This window comes from Panthera onca, chromosome C1, assembly GCF_046562875.1.
Source record: "Panthera onca isolate mPanOnc1 chromosome C1, mPanOnc1 haplotype 2, whole genome shotgun sequence".
NCBI classification, from domain to species: domain Eukaryota; kingdom Metazoa; phylum Chordata; class Mammalia; order Carnivora; family Felidae; genus Panthera; species Panthera onca.
In genome coordinates this window covers 21,384,474-21,410,445 of record NC_138346.1, presented here as the reverse complement: position 1 = coordinate 21,410,445, position 25,972 = coordinate 21,384,474, and the positions used below count along the sequence as shown (strand labels likewise).

General features: G+C 43.9%; 2 protein-coding genes and 1 long non-coding RNA gene across 7 annotated transcripts in view; 2 read left to right on the top strand and 1 right to left on the bottom strand.

Annotated features, from left to right (window-relative positions):
- Positions 1-60: 60 nt before the first annotated feature.
- Positions 61-25,406, bottom strand: LOC132671970 (uncharacterized). Its single transcript, XR_009607323.3, has 3 exons — positions 25,243-25,406; positions 24,416-24,589; positions 61-421 (listed from the first exon to the last, which is right to left on the bottom strand). It is a non-coding gene; the product is annotated as an uncharacterized LOC132671970 (long non-coding RNA).
- Positions 62-20,386, top strand: TMEM169 (transmembrane protein 169). Of its 3 annotated transcripts, XM_060623500.3 has the most exons (5): positions 82-156; positions 627-818; positions 2,902-2,958; positions 16,843-17,207; positions 19,569-20,386. In XM_060623500.3, exons 4-5 carry the CDS (start codon positions 16,937-16,939, stop codon positions 20,189-20,191), a joined length of 894 nt encoding a protein of 297 aa, XP_060479483.2. In that variant the 5' UTR covers positions 82-156; positions 627-818; positions 2,902-2,958; positions 16,843-16,936; the 3' UTR covers positions 20,192-20,386. The 3 variants fall into 3 exon arrangements, with proteins under 3 accessions (XP_060479484.2, XP_060479483.2, XP_060479485.2); XM_060623501.3 differs by lacking the exons at positions 627-818; positions 2,902-2,958 and having other exon boundaries at positions 62-156; XM_060623502.3 differs by lacking the exons at positions 82-156; positions 627-818; positions 2,902-2,958 and adding an exon at positions 11,793-13,245.
- Positions 25,370-25,972, top strand: part of XRCC5 (X-ray repair cross complementing 5) — an 89,791-nt gene continuing 89,188 nt past the window's right edge. For all 3 annotated transcript variants that reach the window (XR_013557187.2, XM_060623497.3, XM_078450897.2), the window contains exon 1: positions 25,370-25,492. Coding sequence is in view for 2 of the 3 variants with exons in the window: in XM_060623497.3 (XP_060479480.3) it covers positions 25,472-25,492 (21 nt within the window). In the remaining variant the exon portion in view is untranslated. The remainder of the gene's footprint in view (positions 25,493-25,972) is intronic.

Here is a 25,972-nt window from a genome sequence, read left to right as displayed (position 1 = left end):
GCCCCCGCCCCGTGGCCCCGCCCCCGTGGCCCCGCCCCGTGGCCCCGCCCGCACGCAGAGGCAGGTCCCCAGCCTCCCAGCGGATGGCTGCTCCCGGGAGGCGGCTTCCTGACTCCGTCTGGGTCCTCCGCCAGACTTTGTCCCCGGCACGTGTAGGTGAGACTGCTTGTTCGTTGCTTTTTCTTTCTTTCTTTTTTTTTTATTTCGATGCCATTGTGGGGACCGGAGGAAGGGAAGCAGACAAAAAGCGGGCGTGTGCTCTCTCACGAAAAATTCAATCCTCAGTGCTATAGCTCTCGTGGTTAATTAAAGATGAAATCTCCAGGGCATCTGGGGAAAGAGAGGCTGCAGCTCGGGAGCCCTGCTGCGCCCGCCTGCCTCCGACGTCCATGGATGCTCTGGCTCCAGTGGCTGTGGACCTCTGCTGGGAAGGAAAGAGGCAGGATTAGCCGCGGGGGAAGAAATCTGGCCTCCAGATCCTTTCACCCTTTGGAAGAGACCCCGAGGAGGGGGTGCGGGGAGGGAGTGAAGGGTGCCGTTGCAGTAATCCACAGAACCAAGATACTAAATGATTTTAAAAAATAAACTAGAACCCACCTCCAACTCGTCTCCCTTTCCCCGCCCAGCAATGAACAGAAGAGGCAACATTTACCAGGTTTGAGATCTAATCCATTTCAGCCGGGCAGCATAAATTGATGAGTCTGCGTGCTGCCTGCAAGATGTGTGTGTGAGATCCTATCCTCCAGTTCATTCCTCAGGGAAGCGAGCATCCTGAGGATGGGGGAAATTTCTTACCGGCGGTTTGATACCCAGTAACGGTGAGTTATTATTATTCAGATCCTTCTCCGTATCGTCTAGCTTCATGCTGTCAACCCACCAGAGTGAGCTTATACCTGGACTGGCCTAGTGAGACGTGGCCTAAGAATTTGGCAGATCTAGGGGATGTGTGTGGTGCTGTGGTCTTCACAATCCAGGCAACATGCTATTTCTAAGTCTGCAGTCAGAGTACTGTATTTTCCCCCGCAAGGTATTGAGATGTTGTAAAAGCAAACAAATGCCATCATTCTTTTGTTGGGCCCACCCATCAGCTGGTTATTCACAAAGCTAATTAGAAATGGGGTTTGTTGAAAGTGGAATCAGATATCACTTCCTCTCTGGCCCTCCATCCCCCTGCCCTTCTCTGACCTCCTTTAAGAAATACTTGCCCATCTGTCTTTGCAGATGACAGCTTCCAATCTACACTCATTAAAGAAGGGAAGAAATCTCTTTATCCTCCCATTTGCTAGATAGTGATTTGATTCCAGTGACAAAGTATTTTTCTTAAACAGGAAGAGAAACAGTGAGTCAATTCTGAGGGCTTTCCTATTCCAGAAAATTCCATGCTTTCTTTCTTGGGAGCAAAGAGCACCTTAAATTTCTTTTAAAGATAATTTTATCAAAGATATAATTTAATGTGGTTTGAGACATGGTTTGGACCTGTGGATTCACAGAGCTCTGGCTGCCCAGGTGGGTCAGTGTGTGCCTGACTGTGCTGCACCTTTGCTCGGCAGTTGGGCTGGGGGTGGGGAATTGAGGGATTCTGCAGTCCTCCAGTGAGAAGGTGACTGCACTAGCTTTAAGCCAGTTTTGCCTCTTGAGGATGACAAGGAGCCATTCCTTGGGTGCAAGGAAGTTGCAGTCTGAACAGTCAGAAAGCTCTATTTTCACAGTCCAAAGAGAATCAGTGATTACGAGAGATGTGGGGTCTCTTTTGAGAGATCCTCTGTTAAAATGAAAGGGCCTGTGCTCTTTGCCGCTGCCTCTCACTTCACTGAGGGTTTGAAAGTCTGATTAACCCCAAAAGGCCTAGAAGTACAGAAACAGCTGCCTCTTGGAGGCTCTTTGCTTCCAGATTTTAATTCTGGCTCCTGTGTGAGCCATCTCCTCTGTGGGCATCTATGCCAGGCTCCACTGACATTCCTTTGGCCGAATCAAATGCTGCCCTGTGCTCTGCATCACTGCCCCCTTTGTCCTAGGGAAAAAGGCATCTCCAGGGCCATGATCCTTCCACACTCCCCCTCTGTCATACCCTATTAGCATTGACTACTGACTCCCTTCATCTTCTGAGATGCTCACGCATCTTTCCACCCCTGCCCCTCCCCCCCCTCCCGTCTGCCTGATAACTTCCTTTTCTCCTGCCTCAAAGCAGCTGCTGGCTCCTACTGACTGAGGCCTGTGAGACTCTCAGCATTCAGAGAATCTCGGTGCTAAAAGAATGTCAATGAGGCATCTCGTCACTTCCCACCTAGAAGAAAGAGCAGGCCTGAACCAACTCACCTAAATAAGATTCTTAACCAGCTTTTTCTTAACCAGTATTTTGCCAATATTTATTGAGTATCTGCCACATGCTGGGTACTGTTTAGGTGTGAATCATACGGTATGGGGGACAGTACAGTTAGGTGTCCTGGCCTTTGGAGAGCTTTTTTTTTTTTTTTTTTTTTTACTGTTTATTTATTTATTCATTTGAGAGAGAGAGAGAGACCAAGAGAGAGTGTGAGTGGGGGAGGAGCAGAGAGAGAGGGAGACAGAGAATCCCAAGCAGGCTCTGAGCTGTCAACACAGAGCTCGATGCGAGGCTTGAACTCACAAGTTGTGAGATTGTGACCTGAGCCAAAACCGAGAGTTGGATGCTCAACAGACTAAGCCACCCAGGTGCCCCTTGCCTTTGTAGAGTTTTTATTCTAGTAAATATGTGTGACGGCAGTGGGAATGGAAGGGTAGAAGGGGTATATGTGTCATGGGAGGTAGGACAATAAACAAAAGATTAGACAGTGAAAATCCAGTTTTACAGCTCTTCCCAGTAAGATGTGCAAGCTCCTTGTAACCCACTACTATCACTAACAGGAACTCTTTCCTCTGTAGACAGTCAGATGCCTCTGGATGATGAACCAGCCACAGTGTGAAGGCTTTTCAGGACAGGTAGGTTGAGCAATGACAAGAGAAATACTGCTCCCAGGACCATGAAGGAACAGGGTATAATCTAACTCACAGCCAGTTTGCAGCAACTGGCAAGAAGTTGGGAGGTTGGCAGGTCCTGTCGCCTCATTGTTCCCATCACTTGTCATCAGTCTGAGCTAAATTCCCTTCCACCTTTACATTGGTGCGGCTGTCTTGGCAGGGGCCAGTGGTAATTTTCAGTGGTAAAATAGTTAACATTTTTTTTTCCTAGCCGGCCTATTGCATCTCACGGTGGTAAAACCACAATGCTACTGGCAGAGTATGGAGACTCCAGACAGGTGATAAGTGGCCCTTTGGGTGACAGATACAGGAATCAGAGAAGAATTGAAAGAGCAGTAAGGCTGTAGCAAGGCACAGTTCACTGCAGTAATAGTAGAAATTAACTTGAAAATGATCATGCTCTACCCTTCCAGCCCCAGTTCAGGTTCCTTGGAAGAGGGAGATGTGTCCATATGGGAAAGGTACAATAAAACAACTCCTGGGGGGTGGGGAATAAAAGAAAACCAACCAAACAAACAAAACAAACAAATAAAACTCCTGATTGTTCTTAAATCAATGGCACAGGGCACCCTGATTTGGAAACTGTATAAACCAAAGGTGGCAGAATAGCAGACCATTTATGTTCTGTTTTGGTTATTTGTGTGGTAATTTATTTAAATTTGGACTAATCATGACAATAAAATCAGGAACTTTCACACGAAATTCCAGACAACCCATACCAAATGGGCCTGCATTTCTCTGTGAAAGCACTTGGTTGAATAGTGGGCTTGGTGGGTTGAAGAGAGGGATACGATAACTTCCTGTTTCAGACAAGACCTGAACTCTTATGCTTACCATAGCCCCCACCACTCCTTATTGTAGCCAGATGTTTAACCTTGTTGTCATTGCCATTTATTAGCTTTTTCCAGCCATAATTCATCCATGTGAGTTACTTTCCTTCCTGCAATTAATTGCACATAAGGGCAGAGGCTTCAAAGCTTCCTGGTTTCTCCCCCCCCCAAGTTCTGCAGGGTATCTGGATGGGTTTGGAGAAGGCACTGGATCACGTTTGCTCCCGTGACCATCTGGGAGCAGAGAACTGTGAGCAGACTCCAGGAAATTATGCCTAATAGTGAGAGGTCCTTGAACCAGCAGTGGAACACCACTCTGGAGGTGTGTGTTTTGAGCAGGGCTGGGGGCAATTAGTGACTGAGTGATTGGAGGGGGACTGGCCAGCAGAAGCAAGAACTAGAGTCCTTTGTGATGACTCAGCCCTACAAAGGCCTTATAGCTCGATAGGGATGCTCATTTTGTGGTGTTGTGAGTCTTTGGGCTTTTACTGAATGCCTAAGAGCTGTTGGTTTTCTTTTAATAAAACTGCTTTGGGGACACTGTTGGCTAGCTTACTAAAGCAGAGAACACTATCTGTCTTAGTCTGTCCAAGCTGCTATAATAAAAATACCATATATTGGGTGGTTTAAATAACAAATATATTTTTCTCATAATTCTGGATGCTGGAAAATCCAAGATCAAGGTACTGGCAGATCCAGTGTCTGGTAAGAGCCTGATTCCTAGATGGCCATTTTGTTGCTGTGTCTTCACAGAGTAGAAAGAGCAAGAGAGTTCTCTGAGTTCTCTTGTATAAGGACACCGATCTCATTTGTGAAGGCTCTACACTCATAACCTAATCACCCCCCAAAGACCCCCACCTCCTCATACTGTCACTTTGGGGGTTAAGATTTCAACACACGAGTTTTGGAGGGCTACAAACATTCAGTCCATAATAGTATATAGTAGTAATATAGTAGTATATGGACTTCTAGTGGGTTTTTGGTGGGGCTGAGCCAACATCAATGTGACATCCTTTGTACTCGACGGCTGAGTTGGTTTTTTTTTTTTTTTTTTTTTGAGGGGGGTGTAGGGACAGAGGGAGAGAGAGGGAGAGAGGGAGAGAGAGAGAGAGAGAGAGAGAGAGAGAGAGAGAGAATCATAAGCAGGTTCCATGCCCAGCACAGAGCCTGATGTGGGGTTCAATTTCACAACTGAATGAGATCATGACCTGAACCAAAATCAAGAGTTGGACACCTAATGGACTGAGCTAAGCTTTAGAATTTCTGGCCCACCCGGGAAAATAAAAACTGCTTAAACCAGCCATTACCAGGTATGATGTCATTTTATGCTCTAACTTTGAAATGTATATCAAGATCTGCCTATGCATCAGGGCTGACAAATTAGAACACAGCAAAGAGATTAAGACATAAAATAACTTCTTGGACAATCCTAGTATATTAGGTAGGAGTTTTGTATAGCTGCCTTAAGAGACCAAAATAATCCTGGATTAAAACACGGAAAATACTTTTCTCTCATATTACAACCCAGAGGAAGAGAGTTTATGGCTGTCCCAGCGACTTTGATTCTTTCCATCTCAGTCCACTGTCATCCTTAAGGGGTTGCTTTTGTCTGCATGGCTGAAAATGGCTCATCAAGTTCACATTCCAGCTCTCAAGAAGGTGAAAAGAGGAAGGAGAGGGCCACGCAGGGAAGTTGCACACATCACATCTAATCACATCTTTCGGCCAGAGACTAGTCCTACGACCACACCTAGCCTCAAGGGATGCTGGGACATGTTATCTTTAGGAGGGAAGTAATGCGACCAGCTGAAACCTCCATTATTGGAGGAGAAAGTGGATACAGGAGAACCACTTATCAACTGAACCATAACGGGGCTTATTAAGCACAGAGGAACTGTTTAATGTCTCTTTATTAAACTTTTCTTCAGCCTCAGTTTTTGACAAAATCAGGCTAATCTTTAATTGCTACCACTTCAGACTGCCACTCCCAACCCAAATCCTTAATCCAGTCACTTAAAATTTTTTTATTGAACACCTTTCGATGGCCTACTTATACAATACCATTTCCTAGAGCCTATAGTCCAGTAGAGGAGATAAACAATAAACAAGTAAAATAACAAGTAAAAGTTACAGATGTTGATAAGTCTTGTACATGAAATAGGCTGTTGTGAGAAAGAATAATGAATAGCAGGATGGGAGCCTAGTTGAAGGTTTGGTGTTGGGAAAGCTTTGGAGGAGGTGACAAGTGAACTGAGACTTGGGAGATAGAATGATGGTGGCCATGGGACACAACGAGATTGGAGCAGATACCAGGCGAGGCACACAGTATTTAAGGCCTCAGGTGCTCCTGAGGAATACATAGGCAGCCGAAGTGATTGTAGTATAGGAGGTATGTATGAAGGAGGTGGTATATTGCATAGGATGGCAGGGTGGGGAGGGGCCACATCACACAAGTCCTTAGGCCACCAGAAAAAGTTTGGATCTTATTTTATACCCATGAGAAATCACTGGAGGTTTTAAGCAAAGAACAGCATGATTTTATTTGTTTTCAAAAGATATTTCTTACTGCTGAGTGGACATTGATTGGAAAACAGCAGGAGTAGGAGCCAGAAGACAAGAAGCATTTTTTAGAACCACAGATGAGAAAGGATGGCCCCTTAGACAAGAATGGTAGCAATAGAGATGGGGAAAAGTGATGGATGAATTTAAGAATGCTCTGGAGAATTTCCATCAAGAGTGACTTAAAACCAGTTATTTTATGCATACGAGTCTAAGCATGCTCTTTAAAACCTAGTTTTCCCTTGGGATGACTGAGAATCCAGAGTTAGCGGTTGATTGAGGTTAATATCCTGCTGTACTATATCTGTTAATCATTGGACTGTGCCATAAGTGGAGAATATACAAGGTCTGCCTTCCAGAGAAAAGAGCAAAACCCTGTCTCTCCTCTGAATTCTATTGATTATGAAGCCTTGGAAACAGGGGAAATGTGTTTCACTCTCTCTTTTATGGAATCTAGAAGGAAGGAGAAATGTTCAGAACCTGCTTCTCAGATCAAATATTAATGGAATAAAAATGATATTAACCACATAATAAAGTGGACAAAAATGGGGAAGATAACTAAACCTTCCTTTCTTAACAGTTATATCCTATTTCTGAATAGGCATTTTCCTTTCTGCTCTGTCCTATCAGATCAAAAGGACATAGTGTCTACTACGTGTCCAGTCACAGGGTCTTACCATGGGAGGTGAAGAAGTATAAGACAGTTCCTGATTTCTAAAATTTTATAATCTCCCTGGGAAGATCAATGAAAACTAATGAGGTCATTCATACTCAATACAAGATGATATGAAATGCTACATAATTAAGCACTGAGAGAGCATAGTACCAATAGCAGAGGCTACTGAAATACAGAGTAGGAGAAGGCAAAAGAAAGGGATTAGAAACTAACATTAGTGAAGTATCAATCCATCCTAGGCATTTGACCCTTGAACACTTAGTCCATTGTCCCCACTGTTCTGCAACAACAGGACTGGGGTGGGGAGAGACGGGTGTGCTGGGGTAGTCACAGAAGGGGACACCAGTGATTGAGTCTGTCTTGCCCCAGGCTTGAAAGGGGTGGAGGAAAGTGAAGATGGTGTTAAAAGCAACATAAGTAGATATGTCAACTAGTCATGCTGTGGGGAAGGGACAAAATTGCTACTGAATCCAAAGGTGGGGCATGAATTGGAGAACCTCAAACACCAAGCAGACCCTTTAGATATATTTTAGTCCAGAATGGCAAGATAGTGATGATTACTGGACAACATAAAAATGATGTTTTGTTCTGTTAATTACCACTTAAAATGGTTGATGAAGAATTCTGGAATGAGAGGCTGAAAAACCAGCTTGGAGGAAGTAGTAGGAGAGCTGTGCTCCAGCGTGGGGTGGGGTGGGGGAGTAGAGATTCAAAGGGAGAGATGAACAAAGAGATTTCCTGGGAATGATTGGCAGGACTTAGAGACAGATTACTATTAGAGACGTGGGAATATATCCCTAATATGCAAAATGGACTCATCAAAGACAACTCTAGGGGTTTAAGTATAGAATCTTGGGTAAATGTTGGCAGGCAGCATGGCCCAATGAATAGAACATGGGCTTTGAAACTAGCAAACCTGGTGGGTTCAAGTCCCAGCCTCATCACCATGTCACCTTGAGCAAATTACTCCTCTAAATGGGGATAATAATCATACCTATTAAAAAAAATAGTACGTACTTATTGGTTTGCTGTAACAATTAAACAATATGATTACACCAAGGAGTTCTGGTTTTTACTGATTTTAAGTCCAAATGTCCTCACTTGTAAAACAGTATTTGTTTTTATAAGATTGTTGTGCCTGAGACAATTGTATAATATCTGGCACAGAGTATTGTCCAAAAATTATTAAAATATAATTAAATAGGAAAATGCATATATAAGCAATTAACACAGAACCTAACAAATTATACAGTCAGTAAATGTTATCTTTTATGGATAGGAACAGCGTAAATGTTGTAGCGTTTCCTTCTTCATCCCTTTCTCCTTTCCCTTCTCTGTTTTCCTATCCTCTTGGTAATCTAAGAGGTTAAGTCTGCTAGAAATAAAAATGATGAGTTTGGTTTGAACATGCCCAGCCAGACATGGCAAGATATTTAAGTGGAGAATATCTAGATGATATATTAATTCTATATAATTAATTCTATATTTGGGCATTCTTGGCATAGAGGTATCGATAGTCAGGAAGGCTGCATATTTCAACAGGAAGAAGAAAATGTGCTGTTGAGAATAGAGGGCAGTCAGTTGAGAATTGAGTCTCAAAAGCACTGGCTATTACAGTTGAAAGAGACAAATAAGGGAGTAGAGGCAGACTGAGGGCATGAAAAGTAGCAAGAGAATGACGGGAGAAAGTCAAAGGAAGGGGGCGCCTCAGTTGGCTAAGCAGCTGACTCTTGATTTCGGCTCAGGTCATGATTCATGAGTTAAAGCCCCGTATTGAACTGTGAGCTCAGAGCCTGCTTCAGATCCTCTAGCTCTCTCTCTCTGCCTGTCTCCCACTTGTGCTCTCTCTCTCTCTCAAAAATAAATAAACATTAAAAAAAGGAAAGAAAGAGAGTCAAAGGAGGTAAGGGAAGGTTCAAGAATGACTTGTAAATAAGAAGAATCAGATGGTAAAATGATCACTGCGGTCACACTGGTGACTTTCAAGGCTGTATTCCACCTAGAAGAGAGTGGCTCTATCACCAAAGGCAAGAGGAATGAGGTTGAGATAGCAAAAAGTGAAAAACACAAATCAAACCAAGAAAGCAGAAATACAAACTCATCAGCTGTCTACTGCAACCACCACTAACACTTGACTTCTAAATCTTGGTTGGGAAATTCTGGGCTTTGAAGTTATGCAAAGGCTTATATTCAAGTTATCACACTTCTTTATATAATGGTGAGCTTGTTGAGATGTGGAAATGAAGTAACGTGTAAAAAACTTACCTTACAGCCTGGCACATAAGGCTTGGTAAATGCTCATTTCCTGGCCTGTTCCTTATCTCTCCAAATGACTTACCTGTTTGTGTGTGTGTGTGTGTGTGTGTTGGAAAGGAGTTTGGGAGTAGGGAGAAAAAGATGGTAAAGGGAACAGGACATTGGGAGGAAAACTGGTAATGAGTGACTATAGATTATTTGACGAAGAAGCTTAGTTGTGAAAGGGAGAAACAGGACATCATATAGAATAAGTGGCAAAGTGAAACCAGTTTTTCTAGGCAGGGAATTCTGGGACTGTTTGTAGTTAAAACGGAACCAGTGAAGGGGAGAAGTTGGAAGTATTAGAGAGGGAGAAAATCAAGGATGTGGAAGAGGTAGGATCAAGAGTACAGTTGAGGGGCGCCTGATTGGCTCAGTCAGAAAAGCATGTGACTCTTGGTCTTGGGGTCGTGAGTTTGAGCCCCATATTGGGTACAGAGATTGCTGAAAAAATAAATAAACTTAAAAAAAAAGTACAGTTAAAGTAGTCAAGAAGAAAATCTGCTCCCAGATCACTCACTCTGGGGGAAACGAGACACTGTTGTGAGGAGACTCATACAGCCCATGGAGAGGCCCAGGAGGAACTGAGTCAGCACCATGTGAGTGTGCCATCTTGGAAGCAGATCCTCTAATCCCATCCAAGCCTTCAGATGACTGCTGCCAGGCCATCTTCAGAGACCTTGAGACAGAACCATCCACCTAAGGCACTCTCACATTTCTGACCCACAAAAGCTATTCACGGGAGAGCCACAAAGTTATTAAGAGAATTAAATTGGCAGAATACTAAAGGGTTCAGAGACTGTCCAAAAGAAAAAAAGGCCTTTGGATCCCCAAATTCTTTAGGTAGAAAGCAGACTAAGAAGCCTACCCACCACTCAGCTGAGACACTCCCAGATTCCCGACACACAGAACTGTGTAGGGTATAACACGGTTGTTTTTTTAAATCTCTAAATTTGGGGTAATTTGTTACATGACGATCGATAACTAGTATACTTTGCTCTGAGACACATCTGATCAAATGAGATCAGCAAGCAAATAGAATTAAAAGGTTCCCACAAATTTAGGAAAAACCTTGATAACAAGTAATCACCAGAAATAGTTTTAAACCTGTTTGATCAACAACTGCCTATGTGAATATGCTTTTGGATATTCCCAAAAAGCATGGTCCACCCATCAGTGAAAGCCCCAGTCGGCCAGTCAGGGGCAGATTCACTAACCTCATTGACAAGATACTGACTCTAACGGGCTGGTTTCCAAAAGCATCACTACTGAGGGAAGTTGTTGTTGATCAATTGAACAGCTTTACAACTCGTTCTGATGGCTACTTTTTACCACAGCTACAAAGTCATCTTTTCCTAAGTTGGTGGAACCATTTAGTACTCTCAAGCTCCAAGCATGCATTTATTTTGCCCTACCACATCCCCCTAGGTGCCACCCTCTCAACAATGAGAGAGAACAAGTTGAACAAGAAAAATGGGGTTTGCAAGTTGGCCTTCTCTCCTCTAGTCTTTGGAATTCCTATCTCCCTCTAAACATGCTCGTACATCTTAAAAGAAGAGGAAAGGGGTATAGAAGTGAACCAAAATGGCGAAGCACCTTCTTCCCGCTCTGGGGAAGCTTTGGTCCTTAGAAGATACCTTTCCTCAGCCTGAGATGTGCTTGAGGGCTCCACCCCTACTTTAAAAACTCCCACTGTGTAGAAGGGTCAGGGAAGGCCCTTCGAAGGCTGCCTGGGAAACTACAGAGGAAAATAGAAGCTCTAAGTTGGAAAACACTGGATTATACTAGTCTCCTGTCAACCTTAAAAATAGAATATCTAGTTATTTTACCAGCAGAATGAGTTTATGCAGGAATGGCAAAGGAATTGCAACTCAGGACAAGCAAGCTATGATGAACCATAGACAAGTCCCAAGAGACAAAGGGAAGGTCCGCTTTTACTAGGTTTTAGGAGGAAATTGGGGAGGGCTGTTTTGAACAAGTTCATTGAAGAACAAGAGTTCAAGGCTGTGGCAGTTTCTCATTGGCTGCAAGCAGTGGTTAGTGAATTGTTGCTGGGGCAGAAAAAGATCCGCCTTCCTTTTCATAAAAGCAGGAAATAAAATTCCAAGTGAAAAATGGCCTTAAGATAATTGTCCAGCTAGGGCGCCTGGGTGGTTCAGTTGGTTAAGTGTCTGACCTCAGCTCAGGTCATGATCTCCCAGTTTGTGGGTTCGAGCCCCACATTGGGCTCCATGCTGACAGTTCAGGCCTGGAACCTGCTTCGGATTCTGTGTCTCTCTGTCTCTCCAAAATAAATGAACATTAAAAAAAAAAAAGATAGTTGTCCAGATAATTCTTAATTTTCTCTCTCTGCTGTTTGCACAGGTTGCACAGGTTGAGTGATACCTGCGTGACAGTTCTCCCGTCAGGGCTTCTGGACTCCATTTTAAATGAAGTTTCTTTTATTTATTTTTATACTCTCAAGCTCTGAGATTTGTACGTTAGGGTAAATATAAAGTGTTGTGCTCAGAGGTCACCCACATCCTAGAATTACCTTGGTATTGATGGGGTTTGAAGTGTTGGGGTTCCAAGCTGATGACCAAGAAAAAATTCTTGAGACGTCTTCGGTGCAAAAAGGTAGTTTTATTAAAGCACCAGGACGGGACCCGTGGGCAGAAAGAGCTGCCCCAGGATTGTGAGGAGTGACTGACTATACGCTTCGGAGTTGGGGGACATAAAGGCAAGGGAAGTTACACCTGTGGGCCTTCCAAAGGCAAGGGCATATGCCAAAAGAAGACTCACAGGATTCTGGAGGCCTGGCTGTTGTCAGGCTAAGGTTGTGTTTCCCTCTAGCAAAGCGTTAACATTAAGACAGTTAGGAGTTCTTGAAAGAAATGTTATATTCTGCTTGCACTGAGTCTTTGTCTATGGGCTGCAGGTTATAAGGAAATTTAATTTTATCTACCATTTCCTTCTGCCTTTGTTTCACACATCAGCATGACTTACCGAGCATCAGTTTTACTAGAGGAGTTGCACCAGGGAAAACATTTTTATATTAAATACAGACTCTTAGAAAGTAGAATTCAAAATTCACAAACATTTTTATTTTTTATTTATTTTTTTTCAAAGTTTATTTCTGACAGAGAGAGAGCGAGCGAGCTAGGGAGGGGTAGAGAGAGAGGGAGACACAGAATCCGAAGCAGGCTCCAGGCTCTGAACTGTCAGCACAGAGCCCGACGCGGGGCTCGAACTCACGAACCGTGAGATCATGACCTGGGCTGAAGTGGGACACTTAACCAACTGAGCCACCCAAGCGCCCCCACAAACATTTTTAATAACAAACCTCTAGCCTTAGGGAAAGCTACAGCCTAACCTTCCAGACCTTTCTGGCTGGATGTCTACTCTCTTCTGCACTGGGGCTACTTTGGTAGGAGAGCACTGTTTGAGCTTCTTGATACCATTAAGGCAAACATAAATACTCCTTAAGGTAATGTCAATATTCTAGTGATTGTGTTCTTTGTCTTCTAGATATATTTCAAGAAGCCTTTGTGTCCTGGATCTCTCTGTTCTTAGGTGTGTAATCTAAGATGTCTTTCAGTCCGACCACTTGCATGTGTAAGATTGTGAAGATAATGAAGCTCTTTCTGTTTAAACAGCCTCCCCTTCCCCAGGCAAAGTCAGGCTGTGAGGACTTCCCATAATGTTCCACTTACACCTGTGGGCATCTTCAGTTCTGTCACTTAGCACCTTCTTTGTCCCAGTCCCTGGGCAATGTGTTCCAGATACCTGCAAGGTGATTAGGACTAAGTACCTGCAATCCAGTGGAGAGACTGAGAAGAAAATTAACAACTGGAGGACAAAGGAGAACCTGGGCGAGAGGGCAATAAGCCAGAGCTACTTGCTGGGAAGGTAGTTCAGCCTTTCAGGGGGAAAAGTCGTTCCATTGGTCTTAAGATGCATCCAAATTTTAGAAACATTAAGATGAGGAAAAAAATGTGTGTTTTGGCATTTGAAGAAATATGATATAGAGTTGGCCTTGTAACACGATAATATCAAAGATGCATAATTTTAATACAGGAGCTTTGCTTCAATTTGAGTAGCGCTTAGAGCCTAGGTAGATTTTTTGTTCTGTTATTTTTGCCCTCCTGGCAGAGCCAGCCCACTAAACGTTAGGACCATTTAATACAAATGAGAGGAGAAGCCTTATTACTGAGCATAAAGAAAAACCAAGGAGTGTGCATGTGGGATTGAAAGAGAGGAAAAACTCAGAGACCACTGAAAGAAAATGAAGACTTGGAAAATGAGAACAAAAATAACAGAAAACTGGCAACCTGGAGTCCTAGAGAGTGGCCAGTGTCCAGGATCCTGGGGTGGCAGGGTTATGAGTAGAATCTAACAATTCTCAATGAGTTGTTTGTGAACCGGGGAATTTGCTAAATAGTTTTTACCAAGTATAAACAGGTATTTATTTGGTAAATAGTTTAGAAAATTTTCATATTAATAGAAGTTGTTGTTGTAGTCAGATATTTTCCCAGTATAATTACCAATCATATTGGATAACAACAAGGCTGTTTGCCTCCTCTACCCAGTTTAAAACTGGGTTTGTTAAAAGTGCATGTGAGGGGGGCACCTGGGTGGCTCAGTTGGTTAAACATCTGACTCTTGATTTGGGCTCAGGTCATGATCTCACAGTTGGTGAATTCAAGCCCCACATCAGGCTCTGTGCTGTTGGTTCAGAGCTTCCTTGGGATTCTCTCTCCTCTCTCTGCTCCTCCCCTGCTCGCTCTCTCTCTCTCTCTCTCTCTCTCAAAAATAAATAAATAAACTTAAAAATTTTGGGGGGCACCTGGATTGCTCAGCCGGTTAAGCTTCTGGCTTTGGCTCAGGTCATGATCTTGTGGTCCGTGAATTCGAGCCCCGCATCAGGCTCTGGGCTGACAGCTCAGAGCCTGGAGCCTGCTTTGGATTCTGTGTCTTCCTCTCTCTCTCTGCCCCTCCCTGTTTGCACTCTGTCTCCCTCTTTCTCTCTCAAAAATAAACGTTAAAAAAATGAAAGTGCATATGAGTATTCTGGTTAGTAAAGGAAGAAGAAATAAGATAAATGGAATACCACTATTTTGTAACTCCTGATGAATTAATTGATAGGTCTAGCCAGTAATCATCAATGGGTACCAATTTCACAAGAAATGGCCAAATTGCCATTAGGTGCCTTCACATGGTAGTAGTACAAAATGCCCTCTATAACACTGTCTGGCCAAAACAACCAGCCAGAAACATTCTAACATGAATCTGATCAAGCGTATCTAGCTACCAATTTAGAGGAAATACATGGTTCAGAGGAACACCCTACAGGAATGAGATTAGCAAAATCTAGGTCATGGCAATCTGCAGGATAAATGACCCGCCTTCTTTAACAAGGAAATGGAAAAGGAAAAAATTGGAGAGTGAGCATACAGACCTGCACTGTCCAACAGAGTAGTCAGTAGCCACATGTGGCTATTTTTAAATTGGTGAGAATTCAATTAAAAAAAAAAAAAAAAGCAATTCCCCAGTCTATGAGTATCATTTCTAGTGCAATGCAGAAATTCTAATGGGCAGCATTGCTATAGACAAACAATTATAGACCTTATTTGGATCCCAATTCTAGAAAATAGACTTTAAATTGTTAAACAGAGAAATTTTAAGTGACTGGATATTTGATGACATTAAAGAATTGTTTTTATTTTTTAAATATTTAAATATTTATTTATTTATTTATTTATTTATTTATTTATTTATTTATTTAGAGTGGGGGGAGGGACAGTGAGAGAGGGAGAAAGAATCCTAAGCAGGCTCCACTCTGTCAGCACAGAGTCTAACGCAGGGCTCAGTCCCACTAACTGTGAGATCATGACCTGAGCAGGAATCAAGAGTTGGATGCTCAATCGACTGAGCTACCCAGCTGCCTCAAGAATCGTTTTTAAAAAATGAGGTGTGATGGGGTGCCTCGGTGGCTCAGCTGGTTAAGCGTCTAACTCTTGATTTTGGCTCAGGTCATGATCCCACAGGTTCATGAATCTGGGATGAAGCTCTGGGCTGTCAGTGCAGAGCCTGCTTGGGATTCTTTCTCTCCTGTCTCTCTGCCCTTTCCACTGTGTGTGCTTTCTCTCTCAAAATAAATAAACTCTACAAAGAAGCTCTTTTTAAGAAATGAGGTGTGATGATGATATTGTGGCTTTTTTTTTTTTTTTTAAGAGAAAGAGAAAGCATGCATGCATGCAAACGCAGGAGAAGCAGAGAGAGAACATTAAGCAGGCTCCAGGCTCAGTGCAGAACCTGACTCGGGGCTTGATCCCATGAGCCTGGGATCATGACCTGAGCTGAAATCAAGAGTCAGACACTCAACCGACTGAGCCACCCAGGTACCCCTGTGGTCATCTTTTTTTTAAAAAAAGAGTCCTTGTATGTAAGAGGTACATACTGAAATAGTTAGATAAAATGGTGTCTGAGATTTGCTTTTAAATAAATTGGCTATGAATATTTTGATTACTGTTGAAACTGGGTGAAAGGGACAATGAAATTTCATTAAAATTGTTCTCACTTTTGTACAGGTTTGCCTCTTTCTAGAATAAAAAGTTTCTCCATTTACATATGTTTGAAACTGTTCATAATGACATATTTTTGAGTTCCTGTTTTTGTTTGTTGTTGTTGTTGTTTCAAAAAGCATATGAGCACCTAGCTGCCTCAATATGACTAACTGGGAATTTGCTAATTTCCCCCTCTTTAGTAGCAGCACTGAAAACATTTCTCTCCTCTTAATGGTTCAGTGTACCCAAAACACAGGCCAATCAGTGTCTTCTTTAAAAGGTGTTATATAGACTTTCCTCCGTCCCTACCTCTCTTTACCTGGAGGACAGAAAGAGGAGAGAGAATCTTAAAAGTGGAAAAGTGTACATCCTCTCTACTGGTCTCGCAGAATGTGATAGGACAGATATCAGGAATTTTCTGGGATCTTGGCCAACAAGAAGCCAGGAGATGGGTGCCCTTCATAGAATAACACCATGGTAGACATGGTTGGTGATGTTGTGCTGTCTTTGGGGAGCTTACTGAAAGTTGCTTTCATCCATTTGAGTGTAGTTGTAATGCAGGTCTCGGCATCCAGAAGCCTGTTTGGTGGGAGTGACAATAGTTTTTAACTCCCATTTATCTATAGGGCTTCCTCACCCAACTTCCTTTTACTCAGCATCTGGCTAAACTGAGGAGTTTTGGATGACATTACAAGGTTGTGTAAATGACAACATATTATTGCAACACACATACAATTTTATTCACAGGAATCCAATTTCGTGAGAGTATTTCCGCAGCACTCCCAAAATACAGTGTTATGAGACGCAAAGGGAGGAGAAGGCTTCTGCCAAGTTGAGAATCATTTCCCAGACCCCTTTCCATCTCACCCTACTTGCTTCCTGTTGATGGCTTTGCTTTCCTATTTTATGTGGAACTTATTGGTGGAACATCTTTGCATAGCCCCATCCAGGAAGAAGCTCTGTGATGTGTGGGTCGTGAGTTTGCTCAAGCAAGTCAGACTCTTCACAAGGAATAGCGAGACGTGAGGACTGGGATGGAAGAGCTGGCACCAGTAGAAGTCCAGGGACAGCTCCCAAGTCCCCACCAGGGCTCTCTGAGGAAGGCCATGGCCGCTGCCTTCGCCCTGGATGGGGAATCCACAATGGGTCGCCGGAAAAAGAAGAGGAAAGAGTCCCGCCCAGAATCTATCATCATCTACCGGTCAGAAAATGAGAAACTGGATGAGGAGTCTGGGGAATCAGAAGGTGGAGACCGACCTAAAGAAGAGGAGGGGGATGATTTCCTAGACTATCCTGCAGATGATGGTAAGTGTCTGGGGCCACTTACTTAAAGCCACAGGAAGGAATGAGGATTCTCCAGAAGATAGACAGGGATTCCCTCAATGACCTATTTCTTCTTGTTGATACAGTTCTTCTCACAATGTTGCAGTCTTCATTCAACAAAGGGACAGTATTTATTAAGCATTTACTATGTTCTCTTCTCAGTGATATGGAGACCTCTGTCCTTTCTGAACTCCTAGTGTAATAGAAGAGACTGACTTATACACAGAAATTAGTAACACAAGGAGATTATGCTAATTATTTAATACACGTAAGATAAAGAAGCTGATAGTTGACTTTTACAAGAATCGGGAAAATGCAAATTATAACAGCAAGAAGTTATGATATCCCTTTACACATAAGTTGGCCAAAAGTTGGGTAAAATATGATAACATCAATCTGAGAAAATGGATATACTCTCATATACCTCAAGGAGAAATGGAATCTGCTTTACCCACTTTGTAGGGAAGTTTGTCAGTATTTATTAAATTCCAAATATGCATATCTTATCGTCTAGAAATTCTTAGTATCTACCCCATGAAACTTATGCCCATAGGCATAAGGATGCATGTATAAGAATGTCTGTTGCTGCTAATGAAGCCGTGGACTGTCCGGATTAAGCATCACCACGCAGCAATAGACAGATGAGGTATATCTATTTGTGTAGATGCTCTAATCTCTAAGACATAGGCCCACAGTGGACAAGACAAGCAATGTCCCTGCTCTCATGCAGTTTACCTCCTAGTCAAGAGAAGACAGACAGTGAACAAGTCAGTAAATAAAAGGTGATTTCAGAGAGTGATATGAGTTGCAAAGACAATCAACCATGGCAATGGTGGAGGGCATGGGGGGAGAGATTGCATGGCTGTGCAAGGGCCTCTGAGAGTGACATTTGAGCTGATATTAAGGAGCTAGCTATGAAATGGTCTTGGGCAGAGGTTGTAGAGGAGGGGGAGCGGCAGGGGCAAAGACCCTACGATGGGAGCACCACTGGCCTATTCAGAGAATGGAGCTATTTCTGTGTAGGGAGTATAGGGAACTGTGGGAGGACGGGCAGAGGTGTTTAAGAGGATTATGCTGGGCCTTGCAATCATAGTAAAGAGTTGGGGATTGGTTAAAAGTGTAAGGGGAAGTCAGTGGAGGGCTTTTAAGCAGAGGAGAGACATCATCCCATTTATATTTCTAAACAACCACTCTGGCTTCTCTATAAAGAGTGGATTATAAAGGGTAAGAGTGGAAGCTGATGAGAGACTGTCGTATCACTGCAGCCACAACGGCACTAACATAGAGGCCAGGACAGGTGATAGCGGGAGAGACAGCCAGGGAAGAGAGGCAATGTGGAACTTGTTAACGGATCAGACGCAGGTAGCGAGAGACAGGGAAGAGTCAGCAATGACTCCACAGAGAAGTAGGTGGTGGTGTCATTTACTGAGATGCCGGAGATTGTGAAATCCTTAGGTTCTGGGGGAGCAGTACAACTCTTCAATCTGAATAGTCAGAGTCCCGGCCACTCTCCCAGGACCTGCTCTTTAGGCGGGTCCATTCGGTCCCTCTTGCAGTCAGGGCGTGAGAAGTCCTGCCCATACTCTCCCCCACCTCCACTCAGAGACTACTTTCACATATGAAGGACCACGGACTTCCCTGTTTCAGTATCTCCAGCCTCACTCCAGGATGGATGGCCGAAGGATGGCCGTTTAATGGTGGTGGTGGTATGTGGGTGTGTGCATGTGAAGGGGGGGCATTTGTGACACGGGTGGTGTATGTGTGGTGTGTGTGTGTGTGTGTGTGTGTGTGTGTGTGTGTGTGTACAGAGCTTGGGTATGAGGGCTGAGATGCCCCCAGGCATGTGAGGAAGCCTTTTCTCATGGAAGCACAGAGACAAGGCTGAGAAGGGAAGGGGAGCAGGGTGCCCATCAGTCTATACACACATGGTGCCATCTTCACACACGCTAGTAGACGTTCCCAAGCAGTATTTTCACAGCACTTATACACTAGAAATAAGATCATTCTAAAGCAGTGTCTGTGGCAAAGTCCCTCACACCTCTTCACATCACAGAGACTGCGCCAAGATTGAGGCCCAGAGAAGTAGGGAGACAACACTCTCCTGCTTCGCCGTTTTCTCAGGGCCCACCCGTGTGGAGGGAGAGTTCACTGGGGGAGTAATAAGACCAGCGGTCACCTTTCTGAGGGAGGTCCACTCAGTCCATCACTGAATCACTGACTCTAGGACTGGGCCAGGTGCTATGAAAACAGGAACTCTTGTACCCAGCCCCCATCTCAGGGGATGACACTGTGATGAAATGCCCACTCTTCTGACCTTGGCTTCACCTCCTTAATGCCCTGCAGGTATGTGGAACATGCCTTTGGACAGCCGCTATGTCACACTAACCGGGACCATTACTCGAGGGAAGAAAAAGGGCCAGATGGTGGACATCCACGTCACACTGACGGAGAAGGAGCTGCAAGAATTGACGAAGCCAAAAGGGTCATCAGGAGAAGTAACCCCTGAAGACAGAAAGGCCTGCCAAATGGGAGTTGACCGTGGGCCCCACGTGGTCCTTTGGACGCTGGTCTGCCTGCCTGTAGTCTTTATCCTCTCTTTTGTTGTCTCCTTCTACTATGGCACGATCACCTGGTACAACATCTTCCTCGTGTACAACGAGGAGAGGACCTTCTGGCACAAGATCTCATGTTGCCCCTGTCTCATTCTCTTCTATCCAGTGCTCATCATGGCCATGGCCTCTTCCCTGGGCCTCTATGCTGCTGTGGTCCAGCTCTCATGGTCCTGGGGGGCATGGTGGCAAGCTGCCCGGGACATGGAGAAAGGCTTCTGTGGCTGGCTCTGCAGCAAGCTGGGCCTGGAGGACTGTTCTCCCTACAGCATCGTAGAGTTGCTTGAATCTGACAATATCTCAGGCACTCTCTCCAACAAGGACTCCGCCCAGGAAGTAGAAACTTCCACTGTCTAAACTTCCAAGAACTTATTTCCTTCTGTGGTCCCAATAGCCTATATATCATCTTCCAATTCCAGAAGATTTGTTCTTTACATTAGCCCCCTACCCCTCTCAGTTCTGGAAAATTCTAGCCCACACTCTTCTGTCCTACCATCTTGATGGTTTCAGGAGAGCAGGGAACAGAAAAGCAATTTATGCCAAAGCAATCCAGCCATGGGTGAATTCTTCTCATTCCTTGCTCTAAAATGACCATTTATCTGGGACAGGAAGCTTAGTTGTGTGTAAGTTCAGGAGCTTGAAGATACTGGTGCCTGGAACCCAGGGGAGTATGTGACTAAAGGTGACAGGGTGAAAAAGGAGGCTCCAGGGAGACCAAGTTCACCAAAAAGAAGTAGGATGGAGAGAAACAGGAAGCAGGGCTACCACAGTGTAGCAGGGATAGTGTAGTAAAGATCTGTATGTATCACTTAGATTTTGATTTAGTGGCATATGATTAAAAACCTATAATATCCGTAGTTCAAATAAGATGGAAGTTTCTTTATTTCTTGTGCAGAAGTCTGGAGGCAGACCATCAGGGGACCTGATGAAGTCATCCAAATCCCAGGCTTTATTCCCCTACCATTAGTAGGAGGTAGCCCTCTTTGTCCTTGTCTTCAACACCTCTGTGCTGACTCCAGCTCCGGCCATCACACCCACCTTTCTGGCAGGGCAGAGGAAAGGGCAAAGTGCCTATCTTCCCTGTTTAAGCAGACTTCCCAGAAGTGTCACTCAACAGTTCTTGGATCTTATTGGCCAGACCTTAGTCACATGACCTCACAAGCACAAGAGACTGGGAAATGTCTTTTGGTTGGGCAACTATATTCTAGGCTAAATTTTGGGGTTCTGGTAATTTAAGCAAAAAAAGAAACATGGCTATTTCGGCAGGCATGAAAGAATCTCTGCCTCACAGTAATTACTTAAATATATCCAGATCCCAAAGTGCTAATATAGTTTTATTTATTTATTTATTTATTTAATTATTTATTTAGGCCTGAATGTTACACAGAGAATTTATACATAGATACTAGCTATATATACTATGTATATGCTATAAATAGATATTAGCAGCTCATGTACTTTGCAATTAGTCTGTAATGTCATGTGGTTTCAGGGTTTTTAGGAAGGAAGAGTTAACAGCTGAATACAATTGGTAGCATAACTTTTCTCCTGGTAGTGAAGGCAGGACTGGGCAGTGATATTTAATCTAATCTACATATTAACGATTGTGTAGGGAGGGATTGAAAACTTCCCCCAACAGGGATCAGTAGCCCTAAGCATGTAGAAGACAGAGTTAGCTTTCTGTCTTTTGGCAAGACCTCACTTACAGCCTCACTCACTCAGACCTTTCTGGAGTTTAAGGGACAGTGGCTTTCCACTGTGAAGCTTGTGTCTTCCTGGCCACTAGGGGATGTAAGCCAGATGAATACAGTTTGATAGAATCCGAACCTTTTTTCCTTCTTTTAAGTTTATTTATTTATTTTGAGAGAGAGAGAGAGAGGGAGAGAGAGAGGGAGTGCATGGGAGGGGCAGAGCCAGAGGGAGAGAGAGAGAATCCCAAGCAGGCTCTGCATTGTCAGCACAGAGCCCAAGCACTGGGGGCTTGGACCCACGAACCTTGAGATAATGACCTGAGCCAAAATCAAGAGTTGGACGCTCAACCAACTGAGCCACCCAGGTGCCCCAAACTTTTTTTTTTCTTTTTAAATTTATTCTTGAGGGTGTCTTTCTAATTTCAAAGAATTGAATCCCAAGAGGTCAAGCAGATTTTTGGAGGTTTGGATCCTCACAAGAACAGCTGGTGACCATTTCTTGTTCATGTCTCAGGAAGAAACTGTGGAAAGACCTGCCGTGAATCAAACCAGATGAGTCAGTAGTGCCCTCTCACGAAGGCCCGGGACATTTGCCTAACGTATGGCGAATGCCACCTTCAGAAGACCCCCTTTTGAAAACAACAACAAAAACTTAGCTTCACATGAAACGAAACAAAACTTTGTCCAGCATTTTTGAAAATAAACTTGGTGCTCTCTGGTGCTTTTGCAGAAATGTAAAACATTGAAATGAAGACAAAGAAAATAAAAATAAAATCTAATTAACATTTGTTCACATAGCCTATGAATGTCTCTAAAATGGCTTTGAGTGCTTCAGCCTGCAGAAAACGGATGAGCATGGTAGCTGTCCTATGTATGTATAACCTTCTTCATATGGATCCTTATATCTTGAATCTTTCCACTAATTTAAGGGGATTTACCTAGGCCTCCATTAGGAAGTTGCAACCACATTTGTCACATTTTTCTGGGATTAGGGAAACCAATGGCCAAGGCCAAACATAATCAGGATTAGGACTAGGGTATAGTGGCCATGGTGGCATGGAGGAGGATGGGGTGAAGGTGAGGTTCAAGGGATTCTTAGATGAAGAGGACATGGCCTTCATCCTAGTTAGGCTCACAACCTAGTGAAGGAAATGGGCTTATAAACTGAAATCATTCAAAAAGGGCTCTAACAAGGTTTGTAAAAGCCTAGACCAGAGGCAGGAAAACTTAAGCAGATCTAAAGCGATCTCATCTTTGCTGTCAGCAAATACCTAGAGAATAAACACCATACAGGAACATTCTGTTAGCTCATAGTTATTCAGTCTTCATGGTGAATATCAGGAAGGAAGACTATGCTTTCCAACTGCTTTGCAGCCATAATACACTGAGCTGGGTCAACTATAATTGATCCAGCATGATGATATTGCTATTTCTAAACCATCTTGTCTATTGACATTAAGCAACACTTTCATGTCAGTTCAAGTCAAGGGGGCATAAGACCCTTATTCTGCAGGATTTTCATTTTTTTAAATTTATTTATTCATTTTGAGAGAGAGAGAGAGAATGAGTAGTGGAGGGGCAGAAAGTGAGGGAGAGAAAGAGTCCCACATAGGCTCTGCGCTGTTAGCACAGAGCCTGAGGCAGGGCTCAGACTCAGCAAACCATGAGATCATGACCTGAGCCGAAACCAAGAGTTGCATGCTTCACTGACTGAGCCACCCAGGCACCCCTCCAGGATTTTCAATATAACAAGATGCTAACTTTTAAAAAGTTTAGATGACCTAAAAGTTTCCTTGTGCCCTTGATGGCCATCCGTTGCAAAAGCTTCGTGGATAACATCATCCCCCCCCCCCCCCCCCCACCTTTTAAGATGCAAACAAGCAGAAGTACTAGAATCTCTTATTCCTCCCAGGAAAGGAACCTGTACTGGAGAAGGTGTGGGTGTGAGAGAGTGGGGAAGAGGGAGGAAGAGGAAGAGAAAAGAGAAGAACTAGAAACGACATACAAGACAAAAGCACAGACATTGTTGACACAAAATGAACAAACCTTTTAGAATCTCTAAAAGTAAGACTTATTCAAGCCCAAGTGATGACAGCTGCCCAGGAAAGATGCTCTTTGGAGAATGAAGTTTTTACCGGGTTATGTACTTTAAGGCAGGAATCACCAGCTTAAACGCAAAGGGATGCAGGGAGTATGAGTATTGATGGGTAACTCAAGGACAAGATAGGTTCCGTCATCCACAAAGCAGATGTATGATGTACATGTGGCAGCCCATAAATCAGGTTACGTACAGTCATGCTGACTTAGTAAGAAATCTAGAATGGCTTTCTTTGTCTATCAGGCCTTTCGAGAGTTTTTCTCTCATCAACATGAAGGTTACAAATTTCCTTCACCATAGTGAATTTCCAGTAATTCTATCTACTTGTTACATAGAAAAAAAATTTTAAATAATATTTGAGTTTTAAAAGAACCCCTTGGGTTTGAATCAAAATCTTGAAGTGATGTGACATGGGCTGTGAGCACATGATCAACATTTTCTTAATTAAAAAAAATTTTTTTTTTCATTAAAAACGTTTTTATTAAAACACAAGGACCAGACGTGTGGGCAGAAAAAGCTTGCTTGGGATGGTGAGGAGCAATTGGTTATATACTTTTAAGTTGGGGGGTAGATGGGTGAAGACAAAGGAAGATTCTAAAATGGACTTTCATATATTAAAGATGACTTACAGGATCTTAGAGGTCTGGCTATTGTCAAGCTACAGTTGCTTTTCGCCTCTATCACAGCATTGACATTAAGGCAGTTGTGAGTTCCTTGAGGAATGTCATCCTCTGCCTGTCTCAAGTATTTGTTAATGGCCTGCAAGTTGTAAGGAAATTTAATTTTACTTACATCTTTTTTGCCTTTGTTCTCCTCATCATGAAGAGCCTCCCCAGTTCTATGAGCACGCTCTGAAAATGTCTGACTCTACTGGCACCAGTGCACAACACTGTCTCCCTCCAGGCCCCTCCTTCCTCATGGTATCCTTATCTTTTCAGCTTCAGTTTCTGCTTATCCCAGGCCCATCTGCAAGAGGGAGAGAATCTGGTTGGATTTGATTCCCCGGTTTGGACATAAGTTTGCAGCTACTGCGCAGATTGCCGGACCCTTCGTGCAATCACCTCTCAGCTAGTTGGTCATTCGGTATAGAAGATCGCTGTTTCTGTGCAAGGCTAAAGCAAGCTGGGCACTTTCTTTTGAAAGGGGCAGTGAGCATGTCAGGCACTGTGACTGATAGCCCCCAGATCTAGAACACCTCCCTAGATTTGCTTTTGGAATTAAACCTCACCTCCTCCCTTCCAAGCCAGCAACACTTCAGACTATTGGGAAATCCTTAGCGGGTGCTATGTCCTGCTTCCTGGCCTGTGCACGTCCCATTTCCTCTGCAAAGAAAGGAATCAATCCCACTCCTGATTGCCTGGAAATCTTCCTTCAGTAGTTGGTTCCAAAGTCATCGCATCTGTTTAGTCTTTCATTAGCCCCTTTTTGAAAAACAAAACAAAACAAAAACAAAACCAAAAACGCCCACAACAGGCTTTTAGAGAAGCTCGGTGATTTTCTGGATTCATACTCCTACCCAAAGAACTCGAACTCCAGAACTCTGACACTAACTGCTGCAGGGATTACTCTCAATAACGGCAAAGGAAAGCGAATCTTTGAGAGCAGCGATTCATCTTTACCTAATTGTAAAGACCTGAGCAACTCCAGGTCCCCAAACGCCTCACCAAGGAAGGACGCAAAGTATCTGCGCATGCTCTGAGCGTCAGCGCACAATTTCCCCGCCTCTTCCAGGCTCCTTGAGTTGCGGCTCTTTTTACGACGCCCTGCCTGCGACTCCGCCGGACCTTTGCAGCGGTGCGCGGGGTTCCTGCCCGGAAGAGGCGGCTGAGGCACCCGCGCGCGGACAACATGGCGCGGTCCAGGAGTAAGGTAGACAGAGCGTGGCCTTGGGTTTTCCTGGTGCAGGGCATCCGGAGAGGGTGGTTCGGAAGCAGGAATCGTGGGATCACCGCGGTGCCAAGGATGGGGGAAAGAAGTGATCGCGGCGGCCCGTGGCCGGATCCCGAGGGCCGGCCCGAAGGCTGCGCTGAGAAAAACTGGGGGTTTGGAGTCAGAAGACCTGAATTTGAGCCTCGTCTACTCCCCCCTCACTCCGCCTCCTCGGCCCTCCCATCCTCTGACTTCCTCCTCATCACCTCCCTGTCCCACCTCTTCCCCACCCTCTTTCTTTCTTAGTCCAACCTCTTCTCCATCACTTCTTTCAGCTCCTCCATTTCTGAGCCTTAGTTTTTATAAAATCTATACGAGAATGAAAGGTTTGATAAGCACCTACCCTACCCACAGACTTGGAGTTCAGAGAGGGTCTGTGAGTAAAATACGTAACTTAAAACGTAAAGCGCCATGTTATTA

Coding starts and splice junctions, on each gene's coding strand:
- TMEM169 (XM_060623501.3), top strand. CDS start 16,937: ATGGAAGAGCTGGCACCAGTAGAAGTCCAGGGACAGCTCCCAAGTCCC. Junction 17,208..19,568: donor AGACTATCCTGCAGATGATG/GTAAGTGTCTGG, acceptor AATGCCCTGCAG/GTATGTGGAACATGCCTTTG.